Genomic DNA, 13,479 nt, shown 5'->3' with positions numbered 1-13,479 from the left:
GAGTTAAAGGCACTCAACAGAGCTGAGCTCCTCAGCCCTCTGGAAAATTTTAAAAGTCATTAAATTTTGAAGCCAGAACATCAGAATGGCACAGCAGCTCCAGCTGGCTTAAAATAGGGTGACAAATGACTGCTGGAGACAGAGGCTTTAATGACAAGAGGCAATGGGCCAGGACAGCCAAATGTCACCATTTTGCTGCCATTCTGAGGGGACACCAGCTTGGGGTTGCTGCCCTTCTGTCCCAGCCCCTTGGATGCTCAGCCCCTTGTCATGTCTGGGATGCAAAGCCAGTGCTGGGACCCCTCTGGTTTCTTCTCCAAGCTGGAGCATCCTCAGAGATGGAGCTGGGAGGGTGTTTGTAGAGCAAGGAAACCTGTCATGGAATCACTGAATTGTTCTGGTTGGGAAAGACCTTGGAGATCATCAGCTCCAACCCTTCCCCAGCCCTGCCCCATGTCCCTCATCCCCACATCCCCAGGGCTTTCTCTGAAACCCCTCCAGGCATGATGGGGACTCCAGCCCTGCCCTGGGCAGCCTGGGCCAGGCCCTGACAACCCTTTCCAGGGAGAAATTCTTCCCCAGCTCCAACCTAAACCTCCCCTGGCACCACTTGAGTTGTGCCAAAAGTTCCTCTTCTCCCATCCCTTCTTCCTTGGGAGCAGAGCCCGACCCCCCCTGGCTCCAACCTCCTCTCAGGGGCTTGCAGAGAGCCACAAGGTCTCCCCTCAGCCTCCTCTGCTCCAGGATCAGCACCCACAGCTCCCTCAGATGCTCCTCACAACTTCTCCACACCCTTCTCCATCTTCTCCAGACCCTCTTCCTTACTCTCCATCCCCTTCTCCATCTTCTCCATCCCTTCTTTCTGTTCTCCAGACCTTTTCCATGTTCTCCAGACCCTCCTCTTTCCTCTCTCTCCCCATCTCCATGTTCTCCATCCCCTTCTCCATCTTCTCCAGCCCCTTCCCCAGCTCCATTCCCTTCTCTGGACACTCTCCAGCCCCTCAATCTCCTTCTGCTCCTGAGGGATTTTGGACCTCTGGGAGGTGCACAGTGAGTTTCGCACAGAAGTGGCACAACCTGGGCTCATGTGGCCCATCCTGTACCTGAGATGCTTCCAAAGGGGCCTCCAGCTTGGAACCACTCGCTCACCCCCTCCATCCCATTTTATTTCCTGGCAGAGCCCAGCACTGACTGACTCTGGGATCAGTCCCCACCCATGTCCCAAACCCACTCCTCATCCCAGGGGCTGCACCCCCAACCTCACCCCATCCCTGGGACCCCAGGGGGTGCAAATTTCGCCGGAGAAGATGTGGGTGAGCAGGGGGCTTTTTGCAGCCTGGCTGTGCTCAGCGTGGTGTCTGGATGGGGAGTTTTGTACCCTTGAACCATCTCAGTTGATGGCCCAGAGAGGTTGTGGAGTCTCCTTCTCTGGAGCCTTTCCAAAGCCCCCTGGATGTGTTCTGTGTGTCCTGCCCTGGGGGATCCTGCTGGGGCAGGGGGGTTGGACTGGGTGAGCTCTGGAGGTCCCTTCCAACCCCTGACATCCTCTGACTCCTTTTGTGATTGCTGGAATTAATTTAAAGAAACTTGGGCAGATGGAAGGGGTGGATAGGAGCACAGATCCTATGAGGAGAGGCTGAGGGAGCTGGGGGTGTTGAGGCTGGAGAAGAGGAGGCTCAGGGGAGACCTCATCACTCTCTCCAACTCCCTGAAAGGAGGTTGGAGCCAGGGGGGGTTGGGCTCTTTTCCCAGGCAACTCTCAGCAAGACAAGAGGGCACAAGAGGTCTCAAGTTGTGCCAGGGGAGGTTTAGGTTGGACATTAGAAAGAATTTCTTTCTGGAGAGGGTGATCAGACATTGGAATGGGCTGCCCAGGGAAGGGGTGGATTCTCCATCCCTGGAGATATTTCAAAAGAGCCTGGATGTGGCACTCAGTGCCATGGGCTGGGAACCACGGGGGGAGTGGAGCAAGGGTTGGACTTGATGAGCTCTGAGGTCCCTTCCAACCCAGCCCATTCTAGGATTCTATGATTCTCTGATAAGAAGCTGAGTTGTGCTCCTACCCCCAACACCTCTCCAGTCAGCTCCTTGAGAAGCAAATACCAGCATGGAATATATTTAATTCAACAGAATTAAATATACTGGGAACCTCCTGAGCTCCATTTCAGAGCTGCCACCATCTCCTGCCCAGCACCTCTGCTTCCTCCCCGCTGCCCCCATCCTCCTCACCTCCAGCTAAATTGCTCAGGTAGGAATTAAAATTTAAATCATAGAATCCCAGACTGGTTTGGGTTGGAGGAGACCTTAAAGCTCATCCAGTTCCAACCCCCCTGCATGGTCAGGGACCCCTCCCCCAGCCCAGGGGGCTCCAAGCCCCATCCAACCTGGGCTGAGACACTGCCAGGGATGGGGCAGCCACAGCTTCCTTGGGCAACCTGGGCCAGTGCCAAATCACCCAAAAAACCAGAGCTGGTTCCCAGCAGAGCATCCTCCTCGGGTGGTCAAGGGTTATTGCTCTTGATCTGGTGGAAATGAGCCCATAACCTGCACAGGATCTTTCATTCTCCAGTGATGGAGTAGTGGGATCCCATGGGAGTAGGGACAGCTCTGTTTTTATCACTGCTGGGGGTTCTTTCAGTGTTTGCACAGAAAAAAAATCCAAAAAACAAAAAAATAAAAATAAAAAAAAAAACACAACTAAACACTTGGGGTTTTTTTAAAGTCTGGATGCTCTGGAGCATGGATCTGTCCTCCCAAACCCAGAGCCCAGAGCCTGAATGGGGCAGAGCTCTGTGGGATGACAGCTTCCCAAATCCCTATATAAGAGGTAAAAAAATAACACAGGTAAAAAAAAAAAAAGCTCAGAAATTATCATAGAATAATCCCAGAGTGGTTTGGGTTGGAAGGGACACTAAAGCCCACCCAGTGCCACCCCTGCCATGGTCAGGGACCCCTCCCCCAGCCCGGGGTGCTCCAAGGAACTTTTTCTCCTCTCACCCAACCTAACTCTTCCCTCTTTCAGGCTGCCACCCAGAATGTCATTTTCTACCACTCAGTTTCATCAAGACATTTTTATTATTATTTTTTTTTATTTATTTTCCTGTATCACGGTTTGGGTTTTTTCTTCGGGACTGCTCCACCGAGGATTTTGCTGATCAAGAGAGATTGGGATGAAACTTCCCCATCTTCAGCAGAGAAGGAAAAAAAAAAACAAAAAACCCACATCCCATCTCCTGGGTCGTGCTGCCCCCTGCAGAAAATCCCAAACCAGGGAGTCCAGAAGCCCCTCAGGGTGAACCAAAGCCCTCCCAGGGGTGCAGGTCTCAGGGGTGGTGAATTTGGGGGTGCAGGAGCCTTCTTGGGTGACCAGGACCCCTTCTGGTGTCCCCAGTCTTAGGGGTGCTGAGCCTGGGGATGAAGGACCCCTCTTGGGGTGCCAGAACCCCTCCTGGGGTGCAGGTCTCAGGGGTGATGAGTTTGGGGATGGAGGAGCCCTCTTGGGGTGCCAGGAGCCCTTTTGGGGTGCAGATCTCCTGGGAGATAAGTGTGGGGGTGCAGGGCCCTTCCTGGGTGACCAGGACCCCTTCTGGTGTCCCCAGTCTTAGGGGTGCTGAGCCTGGGGGTGAAGGACCCCTCTTGGGGTGCCAGAACCCCTCCTGGGGTGCAGGTCTCAGGGATGGTGATTCTGGGGGTGCAGGAGCCCTCTTGGGGTGCCAGGAGCCCTCCTGGTGTCCTCAGTTATGGGGGTGTTGGACCTGGGGGTGCTGAGCCCTCTTGGGGTGCAGGTCTCCTGGGTGGTGAGCTTGGGGGTTCAGGACACCTCTTGGGGTACAGATCTCATGGGTGCTGGGTCTGGGGGTGCAGAGTCCTTCCTGGGTGACCAGGACCCCTTCTGGTGTCCCCAATCTTAGGGGGGACACTAAGATTGTGCTGAGCCTCTCAGGGTGCCAGGACCCCTCCTGGGGTGCAGGTCTCGGGGCTGCTGGGGGTGCAGGACCCCTCCCCAAGGGTGCAGGTTTCCTCTCCCCCTAAACCCCCCCCAAGAACCCCTGCATCCTCCCAGTACCCAGGAACCCCCCCCAGCACCCATGCACCCCCCAGCACCCAGGAACCCCCCCCAGCACCCATGAACCCCCCCCCAAAACCCATGCACCCCGGAACCCCCCAGCACCCATGAACCCCCCCCCAAAACCCATGTACCCCCCAGCACCCAGGAACCCCCCAGCACCCATGCACCCCCCCAGCACCCATGAACCCCCCCAGGACCCACGCACCCCCCCCAGCACCCATGCACTCCCCAGCACCCCTGCACCCCCCAGTACCCGTGACCCCCCCCAGCACCCATGCACCCACCCAGAAGCCCTGCACCCCCCAGCACCCCTGCACCCCCCCAGCACCCATGAACCCCCCCTACAACCCATGCACCCTCCCAGCACCCATAAACCCCCCCAGCACCCATGCACCCCCCCTAGAATCCATGCACCCTCCCAGCACCCATGCACACCCCCCCAGCACCTATGAAACCCCCCAGCACCCATGAACCCCCCCCAGCACCCATACACCCCCCCCCAGCACCCACACACCCCCTCCAGCACCCATGAACCCCCCAGCACCCAGAAACCATCCCCCAAAATCCATACCCCCCCCAAGCACCCACGCACCCCCTCAGCACCCATGAACCCCCCAACACCCATGAACCCCCCCAGAACCCACGAACCCCCCAGCACTCATACACCACCCCCAACACCCATGAACCCCCCAGCACCCACGAAACCCCCAGCACCCATACACCCCCCCCAGCACCCATACACCCCCCAGCACCCACGAACCCCCCAGCACCCATACACCCCCCCCAGCACCCATGGCTGGGCTGGGTCGGTGCCGGGCGCTGCGGGTGTCCCACGGGAGCAGGAAGAGGGGTGCGGCGGATGCCACCCCCAGATCGCTGCCGGCCAAAGCTGAGCGGCGGGAGGAGCCCACGGCACCCTGGGGTGAGTGAGGGTGTGGGGGGAAATAAAAGGGTCCTGGGCTCTTGGTTGGGTGCCCCCATCCCCACCCTGGGCTGGGAGTGCCCAAAAAAAAAAAAAAAAAAAAAAAAAAAAAAAAAAAAAAAAAAGTGGGAAGGAAGAGGAAGGGGGGGGGGGGGAGGCAGCTACTTCAAGCTGAAGTTGGGGAAACTGAGGCACGGGGGGGGGGGGGGGGGCTCAGCGATGCGGGATGTCACCCGTGTCCCGTCCCAGCGGGACCCCCCAAGGCTGTTGGGTCACCTGGAGCACCCAGAAGGAATAAATCCCCCCCCCACCCCCCATCTGGAGGTTCCAGACCCACCCCCAGGCTTCACGCCCACCCTGGGGAGGGAAGGGGGGTCCCAAATGTCCCTGCTGGAACCTGGGGTCCCCGAAATCCCCCCCTGGGGGGTTTGCCAGGGGGGTTGGGGGTCCCCCCAGGTTTTAGGCGGGGGGGGGGAATGGAAGGGAGAAGGAACCGGGATTTGGTTTCGGGGGTGGAGCTGAGGGGGTGGCCAAAAAGGGGGTGGCTAAAAGGGGGGGACCAAAAGGGGGTTGGCTAAAAGGGGGGTGGCCTCTTCCTCCTCCTCAGTGTGGGTGCGGGGTACCTGGGTGGGGGTGCAGGGGCATCACCCCCCCCTCCCCTCACGCCACTTTTATCCCCCCCCTGCCCAAATATCCCCCTGCACCCCAACATCCCACCCATATCCCAGCACCACCCCCCTGCCCCGACACCCCCACAAGCCCCCAAAACACCCCCCCCCGTCCAGCACCACCTCCTGTCCCCCCGAATTTCCCCCCCCTGTTCCAGCATCACCCCCATACCCCAATGTCACCCCCCTGCCCCAATATCCCCCCCCAACTCCCAGCATCACCCCCACACCCCAACACCCCCCCCAACACCCCAATACCACCCCCCAACACCCAGCATCCCCCCCACATCCCAGCATCCCCCCCCCATCCCAACATCCCCCTCCTGCCTCAGCATCCCCTCGCTCTCACAGCATCCCCCCCCAAGCCCCAAAACCCCCCCAAAGCCCCAAAACAACCCCCCCAACACCCAGCACCCCCCCAAGTCCCAGCATCACCCCCACACCCCAACATCACCCCCCAATACCACCCCCCAACACCCAGCATCCCCCCCACATCCCATCCCCCTCCTGTCTCAGCACCCCCCCTGCACCCCAGAATCACCCCCTTAAGCCCCCAAACACCCCCTCGCCCCAGTACCACCCCCCCAACTCCCAGCATCACCCCCAACACCACCCCCAAGCCCCAACATCACCCCCCGACACCCAGCATCCCCCCCACATCCCACCCCCCTCCTTCCTCAGCACCCCCCCTGCACCCCAGCATCCCCCCCTGAAGCCCCCACATCCCCCTGCACCCCAATATCCCCCCCACACCCCCCAGGAAGGCGGGGGGGGGGTGCCGGGGTCCTCCATCCCATGGGGGTGGGATGCAGGGATGGGTTCCCGGGAACAATTCCTCCTCCTGGTATTCCAGGCAGAACGGGACCCCCCCCCCCCCCCCCCCCAGCACCCCCTAACCACCCCCTGCACCCCTTTATTGCCCTAATCCCCCCCCCCCCTTCCAGCTCTGCCTCCCCAGCGCGGGGGGGTTCGATGGCTCTGGCGCTGGCGGAGGCTTTGGTGGCCTCAGTGACCTCGGGCTTGGTGGCCCCGGTGGCCTGGGGCTTGGCCACCACCTGCACCTGGCTGCTCCTCCTCCTCCTCTGCTCCTTCTTCCACAAGTACGCGGGTATTTTCCATGGGTTTGGGGTTTTTCTTTTTGGGGGGGGGGGGCCCGACACACAAATTTGGGGGGGGGTTGACTTCTTCCTGAGGGTTTATCATGGATATTATGGGCTGGAGGAGGGCGGGGAGCATCCATCATCCCCGGAGGATGCTCTGGGTGCCAAGGGGTGGGGATGGTGCCATGGGGGGGGGGGAATGAACAGAGAGAGGCGACAGGAGGCGAGGGAGGGGGGGACACACAGGATGTCACCGCTGGGGAGGACACGGGTGACATCTCCCTTATCCCCCCCCCCCCAGGGCCAGCCGGAGGTTTTCCACCCGGGAGAAGAAAGCGAGTCCTGGGATGGTCCAAGGGGTCAGTCCCGAGGTGTCCCCCCCCTCCGTCCCTCCTTGGGGTGACAAGGGGGGGGTGTGAGGGGGATGGATGTGGGGGGTGTAAGGGTCGCTGGACAGTGTCCCCTTGTCCCCACATGTCGCCTGTCCCGCGGGCTTGGACAGCCCCCCAGCGTCAGCAGGGGGAACAGCCTGATCTTCCCCCCCCCCCCATCCCAAATTTCCCCCCCCCCCAAATGGATAAATTCCTTCCCCCACCCCCTCCGTGTTACCCCCACCCCAAATCCGAGGTGTCCCCGATACTCCTAAGGGCTGGGGGTGCACAAGTGACCGGGGGGGACACACACACACCAGTGACCTGGGGGGAAGTGGACAAGTGCTGGGGGGTGCACGAGTGTCCGTGGGGGGGTGCATGAGTGCTACGGGGTGCTGGGGGGGGGGTGTGCACAAGTGCTGGGGGGTACACGGGTCCTGGGGGGTGCACGAGTGTTCGGAGGCAGTTCACGAGTGCTGGAGGGAGGGGGCACAAGTGCTGGGGGGGTGCACGGGTCCTAGGGGGTTGCACGGGTGTTCGGGGGCAGTTCACGAGTGCTGGAGGGGGGGTGCACAAGTGTTGGGGGGTGCACGGGTCCTGGGTGGGTGCACGGGTCGTGAGGGGTGCACGGGTCCTGGGGGGTGCACGGGTGTCCGGGGGCAGTTCACGAGTGTTGGAGGGGGGGTGCACAAGTGCGGGGGGGGTGCAGGGGTCCTGGGAAGGATGGGGGGGGGGGGGGGGAGGCTGCAGACGTGCTGGGGTTGCATGGGTGCTGAGGAGGGTGATGCACGATTCCTGGGGTGGGGGCACAAGTTCAAGGGTGCTGGGGGGGAGTGATGACTCCCCCATAATGTCAGGGTCACGAGTCCTGGGGGGGGGGCAGGGTGCTGCAGAAGTGATGGGGGGTGCAGGGGTGCTGGGGGTGGGCATAGGTGCTGTGGGGGTGCACAGGTTCTAGGGGGGTGTGAATGGGTGCTGGGGGGTGCATGGGTGCTGGGGGGGTGAACGGGTTCTGAGGGGGTTGAATGGGTGCTGTGGGGGTGCATGGGTGCTGGGGGGGTGCACAGGTTCTAGGGGGGTGTGAATGGGTGCTGGGGGCTGCAGGGCTGCTGGGGGGGTGAACGGGTTCTAGGGGGGTGTGAATGGGTGCTGTGGGGGTGCATGGGTGCTAGGGGCAGTGAATGGGTGCTGGGGGGTGCAGGTGTGCTGGGGGGTGCAGGGGTTCTGGGGGGGGTGCTGGGGGTTGGGGGGTGCATGGGTTCCGGGGGGGTGCACAGGTGCTGGGGGTTGCACGGTTTCTGGGGTGGGGGTGCAGGGGTTCTGGGAGGGGTGCATGGGTGCTGGGGGGGTGCATGGGTGCTGAGGGGTGCATGGGTGCTGGGGGGGTGAACGGGTGCTGGGGGGTGCATGGGTGCTGGGGGGTTCATGGGTGCTGGGGGGGTGAACATGTGCTGGGGGGTGCATGGGTGCTGGGGGGTGCATGGGTTCTGGAGGGGTGCATGGGTGCTGGGGGGTGCATGGGTGCTGGAGGGGTGCAGGGGTTCTGGGAGTGTGCTGGGGTGGGGGTACACGGGTGCTTCAGGGTTTCCAGGTCCGTGTCCCCCTGCAGGTGGCTCTGGATCCGAGCGCCGGGAGAGCAGCGCTGCAGGGGGGTAGGTGACAGGGATGGGGACAGGGGCCGTGTCTCTCTGCCACCTCTGTCCCCACTGCTGCGGGTGCTCCCGGGACCCCCGGGGAGGTGGGCGCTGGGTGCTCCCCGGAGCCGGGGGTGGTTTGGGGGGGGGAAAGGGGGTGCAGCGGGTTGGGGACATTGGGATGCTGGCCGCGTCCCCTCCCGGGGCCACCCCCGTGGGACAGGGACGGGCACTGCGGTCCGAAGGTCCCTGGGGCTCCAGCGACCCAGGTTAATGATTTCCCAAGCCCAGGAACTTGGAGGAGCCCAAGGGCTTGGGGGGACTTTGAGCCCCCCAGATGTGGGGTACTGCACCCCCCACACACCCAGCTGGGGTCATGGTGGCCAAAAGGGGGTAATTAGTGAAGTTCATTAGTGCTGAGCAGCCACCCCCAGCTCCCTGCCACGAAGGAAGGGATGGGGATGGCCATGGTCAGGGAGCTGGTGGCCACATCCAAAGCCAGCTCCTAAAATTCCCACTTATAGCAAAATATCCCAGTAAACCCCACCACAGTCCCAGTTCCTCCAGCAGGACACCAGCTGGTTCCAAACACCTGGCAGGAGGGGAACCCACTGGGGAAAGCTTTAAAAAAAAAAAAGGTTGAAGGCTCCAGACCTCCCTGACATGTTCCACCTCTTGGCTTTTCCATGGAGCCAGGAAGAGGGTCCTGCTCCTGGTTCCACCAGGACTGCTTCCCCCAGCATGGCTGGAGGAGGGGGTCAGGGTGCCCACAGTGGGGTGCTCGCCTTGAGATGCTTGGTTTGGGGTCCCCATGTTGGGGTGCTCATGTTGGGGTGCTCCTGGTGGGGTGCTCCTGGTGGGGTACCCACCATGGGGATCTTTAGGGTGGGGTGAAAAGAGGAGGTGCTCATGTTGGGTGGCTCATGTTGGGTGGCTCATGTTGGGGTACCCACCATGGGGATCCTTATGCTGGGGTGAAAAGAGGAGGTGCTCATGGTGGGGTGCTCATGGTGGGTGGCTCATGGTGGGGTGTTCATGTTGGGGTGCTCATGGTGGGTGGCTCATGGTGGGGTGCTCATGGTGGGTGGCTCATGGTGGGGTGTTCATGTTGGGGTACCCACCATGGGGATCTTTAGGGTGGGGTGAAAAGAGGAGGTGCTCATGGTGGGGTGCTCATGTTGGGTGGCTCATGGTGGGGTGGTTCATGGTGGGGTGCTCATGTTGAGGGGCTCATGTTGGGGTGCTCACGGTGGGTGGCTCATGGTGGGTGGCTCATTTTGGGGTGCTCATGGTGGGGTGCCCACCATGGGGATCCTTATGCTGCGGTGAAAGGAGGAGGTGCTCATGTTGGGTGGCTCATGGTGGGGTGCTCATGTTGGGGTGCTCATGGTGGGTGGCTCATGTTGGGGTGCTCATGGTGGGGTGCTCATGGTGGGTGGCTCATGGTGGGTGGCTCATGTTGGGGTGCTCATGGTGGGTGGCTCATGGTGGGTGGCTCATGGTGGGGTGCTCATGGTGGGGTGCTCATGGTGGGTGGCTCATGGTGGGGTGCTCATGGTGGGGTGCTCATGTTGGGGTGCATGTGATGGGGTGCTCCCATTGGGATGCTCTTGGTGGGGCACTCACATTGAGGGTGCTCAAATTGGGGTGCACATGTGGGGTGGCTCACGTTGGGGTGCTCAGTGTGGGATGTTCACACTGGGGTCCTCACACTGGGATGCTCACACGGGGATGTTCACACTGGGATCCTCACACTGGGATTTTCACACGGGGATGTTCACACTGGGATGCTCACACTGGGAGCCTCACACTGGGATGCTCACACTGGGATGCTCACACTGGGATGTTCACACTGGGATGCTCACACTGGGATGCTACCAGAGTGCTCGTGCTGGGGTGATCATCTTGGGGCCCCCATGTTGGGATGCTCACCCTGTGGTGCTCATAGAACCCCAGCCTGGTTTTGGTGGGAAGGGACCTTAAAGGGGTTCCAACCCCCCTGCATGGTCAGGGACCCCTCCCCCAGCCCAGGGGGCTCCAAGCCCCATCCAACCTGGGCTGAGACACTGCCAGGGATGGGGCAGCCACAGCTTCTGGGACACCCTCACCTGACATTTGGGTGCTGATGGGCCAGGGGATGCTTTCTGCCAGGACAGAGATTGGGAGGTGGCAGGGGGGGCTGTGCTGGTTCTGAGGGGCTTTGGATTTCATCCAAGCCCGTGCCACCACCTCCATGCTGGACACAGGGACCACAACCAGGAGTGGAACACCCAAGCTCCCTCACCCCAGATCCCACCATACCCCTTGAATATATTTAAGGCAGGAGGAGAGACTCCGGAGTTTTCCAGAGCCTCCTTCACCTTTGGAGCCAACAAACCAGCTGGGTGTCCTGCTCCACCAGCTCCCCGTGTTGACAGATCCTGCACCCGGGGCAGAAACTCCTTTTTAAATAAATATTTGACTGGAGGCACGAGCCACAGGGTGGGAAGGCAGCTGCTGGCCCCACAGCAGGGGATGAACCCTCCACCTGCAACCCCACAAAGCACACCCCACTTTGGCTTGGATTTTTTAGCATTTTTTTTTTTCCTTTTCCTGAGAAACGAGCGATGGGACAAGAGGGAACGGCCTCAAGTTGTGTCAGGGAAGGTTTAGGTTGGAGCTGGGGAAGAATTTCTCCCTGGAAAGGGTTGTCAGGGCCTGGCCCAGGCTGCCCAGGGCAGGGCTGGAGTCCCCATCATGCCTGGAGGGGTTTCAGAGAAAGCCCTGGGGATGTGGGGATGAGGGACATGGGGTCCTTTACTGTTGATGGTTGCATTTGATGATTTTTCCAACCTTAATGAGACCTTTTCCAACCTTACTGCTTCTGCAAGTCAACGATTTTTCTTGCTAGAAGCTGAGACTGGGAGCAGACCCCATTTAACCCCTCAGTGTTCCTTTTACCCCCCTGTAAGCTGGAGATGTCCCCCAAAGTGGTGGTGCTGGGGCCACCAGCTCAGCATCCCCCTTCTCCCTCTTTCCCTCTCTCCAGGCATCCCTTCTCCTGCTGAGCTCCAGCAGCCCATGGATGGACCCCCCATGCCAGAGGACCCCAATAAACCCTTCAAGGGGGACCCCCAGCTGCAGACCCCCCCTTCCCACCTGCTCTCTGGACCAACCCAGAGGACCCCCGAGTTCCTACGGCACCGGCAGCTCCCGGTTCTTCCCGGGGATGCCGGCACAGCCGTGGTGACCCCCGTGCCAGAGGCTGAGGGAAGGATCTACGAGAGCATCCGCTGCAAACCTGGGATGCTGAGAAAGCCCTGGGAGGAGAGAAGTGGCCAAGGGGATTCCCCATCCTTGTCCCCCAGGGATGAGCCAAGCATCCCCCAGCTGGAAGTCACCTCCCCGGAGGAGCCGGGCAGCCAGGGGAACCCCGACCCCGTGTATGCCAAGGTGGTGAAACCACCCCGGGTACCACAACCCCTTCAGCCCCAAGAAGCAGCCCCAGCCCAAGCAGAAACAGCTCCATCCCTGCCAGAAAAAGCTCTTCCGTGTGGCACGGGATGCCCTGGAGATGTTTGGATGTTTGGGAGGTGCCTGAAGGTGGCAAACTTGATGGAAGGTTTTCCCAGCTGCGGGCAGGAGCGTGGGAAGGGAGAGGCAGCAGCTCTGGAGAGCTCCCTGCTCACTCCCAAACCCACAAGTGAAGTGTAGGTGGCCCAAGTTATCCTTGGGATCCAGCAGGGGAGATCCCGGAGTTTCCCTCTGGGATATCTCCATCCCTGGGGCAAGGGTGATGTCCACACCTAGGGTTTGGCAGAAAGAAAAAAGCAGGAGAAAAACGTGGGATTATTTTACAGCAGAAGAAAAACGTGGGATTATTTTTTGGAGAACCTCCAAAAAAAAAAAACAAAACCCAAACAAACCAGCAAACCAACCCCCAGGAATGACTTCCACACCTCACCCAGCTCAGATCCCCTTGGCAAAGTCACCTGGAGCATGGTCTTGCTTCCCAAAGTGAGGCCTCATGGGTGGGGATCTGTATAAATAGTCCTTAATTGCTATTTTAATTCTTTGGAATGGGTGTGCTGTGCCCTGCTTCATCCCCGGGGTGCTCCAAACACCCACCAGCCCCAGATGGCCCCATGGGGACCACCATGGCCCTGTCACCTTTCCCCCAACCATCAACCCCTCTTTGCCATTTGCTGGTGGCCACCAGCAGATGCTCACCCCAAAAAAAGGAGATGAATTGTGAACTTCTCACCCCAAACCCCCAAATCCTTCTCCTCAGTGCATTGTCCCCATCCCAACACCAAGCCAGGAGGACCTGGCTGCTCCCAGCTCTCCATCCCAGCAGCTGTCCATCCTCTCTTCCCTCTTCCTCTCATCATATAAATAAAATCCCAGAACGGTTTGGGTGGGAAGGGACCTTAAAGCTCATCCAGTGCCCCCCCTGCCATGGTCAGGGACCCCTCCCCCAGCCCAGGGGGCTCCAAGCCCCATCCAACCTGGGCTGAGACACTGCCAGGGATGGGGCAGCCACAGTTCCAGTCTCTCACCACCTTCAAATTAAAGAATTTCCTCCTCATGTCCAACCTCAATCTCCCCTCTTCCAGTTTTAACCCCTTTCCCTTGGGAGCACGGACATGAGTGGGGAAATGTGGTTGCAAGAGGGATGCTGAGCAGGTTCCCTGCCTCCCCAGCATCTCCCCCACCACCTCTGGGAGCCCCAGGAA

The 13,479-nt window shown here is 60.3% G+C and overlaps 1 protein-coding gene across 1 annotated transcript; it reads left to right on the top strand.

The window, feature by feature from the left end:
- The first annotated feature begins 6,657 nt into the window (after window positions 1–6,657).
- Window positions 6,658–12,658, top strand: LOC139795360 (titin-like). The gene is made up of 4 exons (XM_071742264.1): window positions 6,658–6,759; window positions 7,061–7,118; window positions 8,740–8,782; window positions 11,793–12,658. The coding sequence occupies exons 2-4, from the start codon at window positions 7,107–7,109 to the stop codon at window positions 12,455–12,457; spliced, it is 720 nt and encodes a 239-aa protein (XP_071598365.1). The 5' UTR covers window positions 6,658–6,759; window positions 7,061–7,106; the 3' UTR covers window positions 12,458–12,658.
- The last annotated feature ends 821 nt before the right edge of the window (window positions 12,659–13,479 follow it).

Source organism: Heliangelus exortis, chromosome 3 (assembly GCF_036169615.1).
Source record: "Heliangelus exortis chromosome 3, bHelExo1.hap1, whole genome shotgun sequence".
Lineage (NCBI taxonomy): Eukaryota > Metazoa > Chordata > Aves > Apodiformes > Trochilidae > Heliangelus > Heliangelus exortis.
The sequence above is the reverse complement of the archived record's forward strand: the minus strand, read 5'-3'. Positions and strand labels throughout refer to the sequence as shown.

Bases quoted from the DNA above. Each gene is read 5' to 3' on its own strand.
- LOC139795360 (XM_071742264.1), top strand. The intron at 8,783-11,792 runs GTAGGTGACAGG...CCCTCTCTCCAG, and splicing joins GAGAGCAGCGCTGCAGGGGG to GCATCCCTTCTCCTGCTGAG.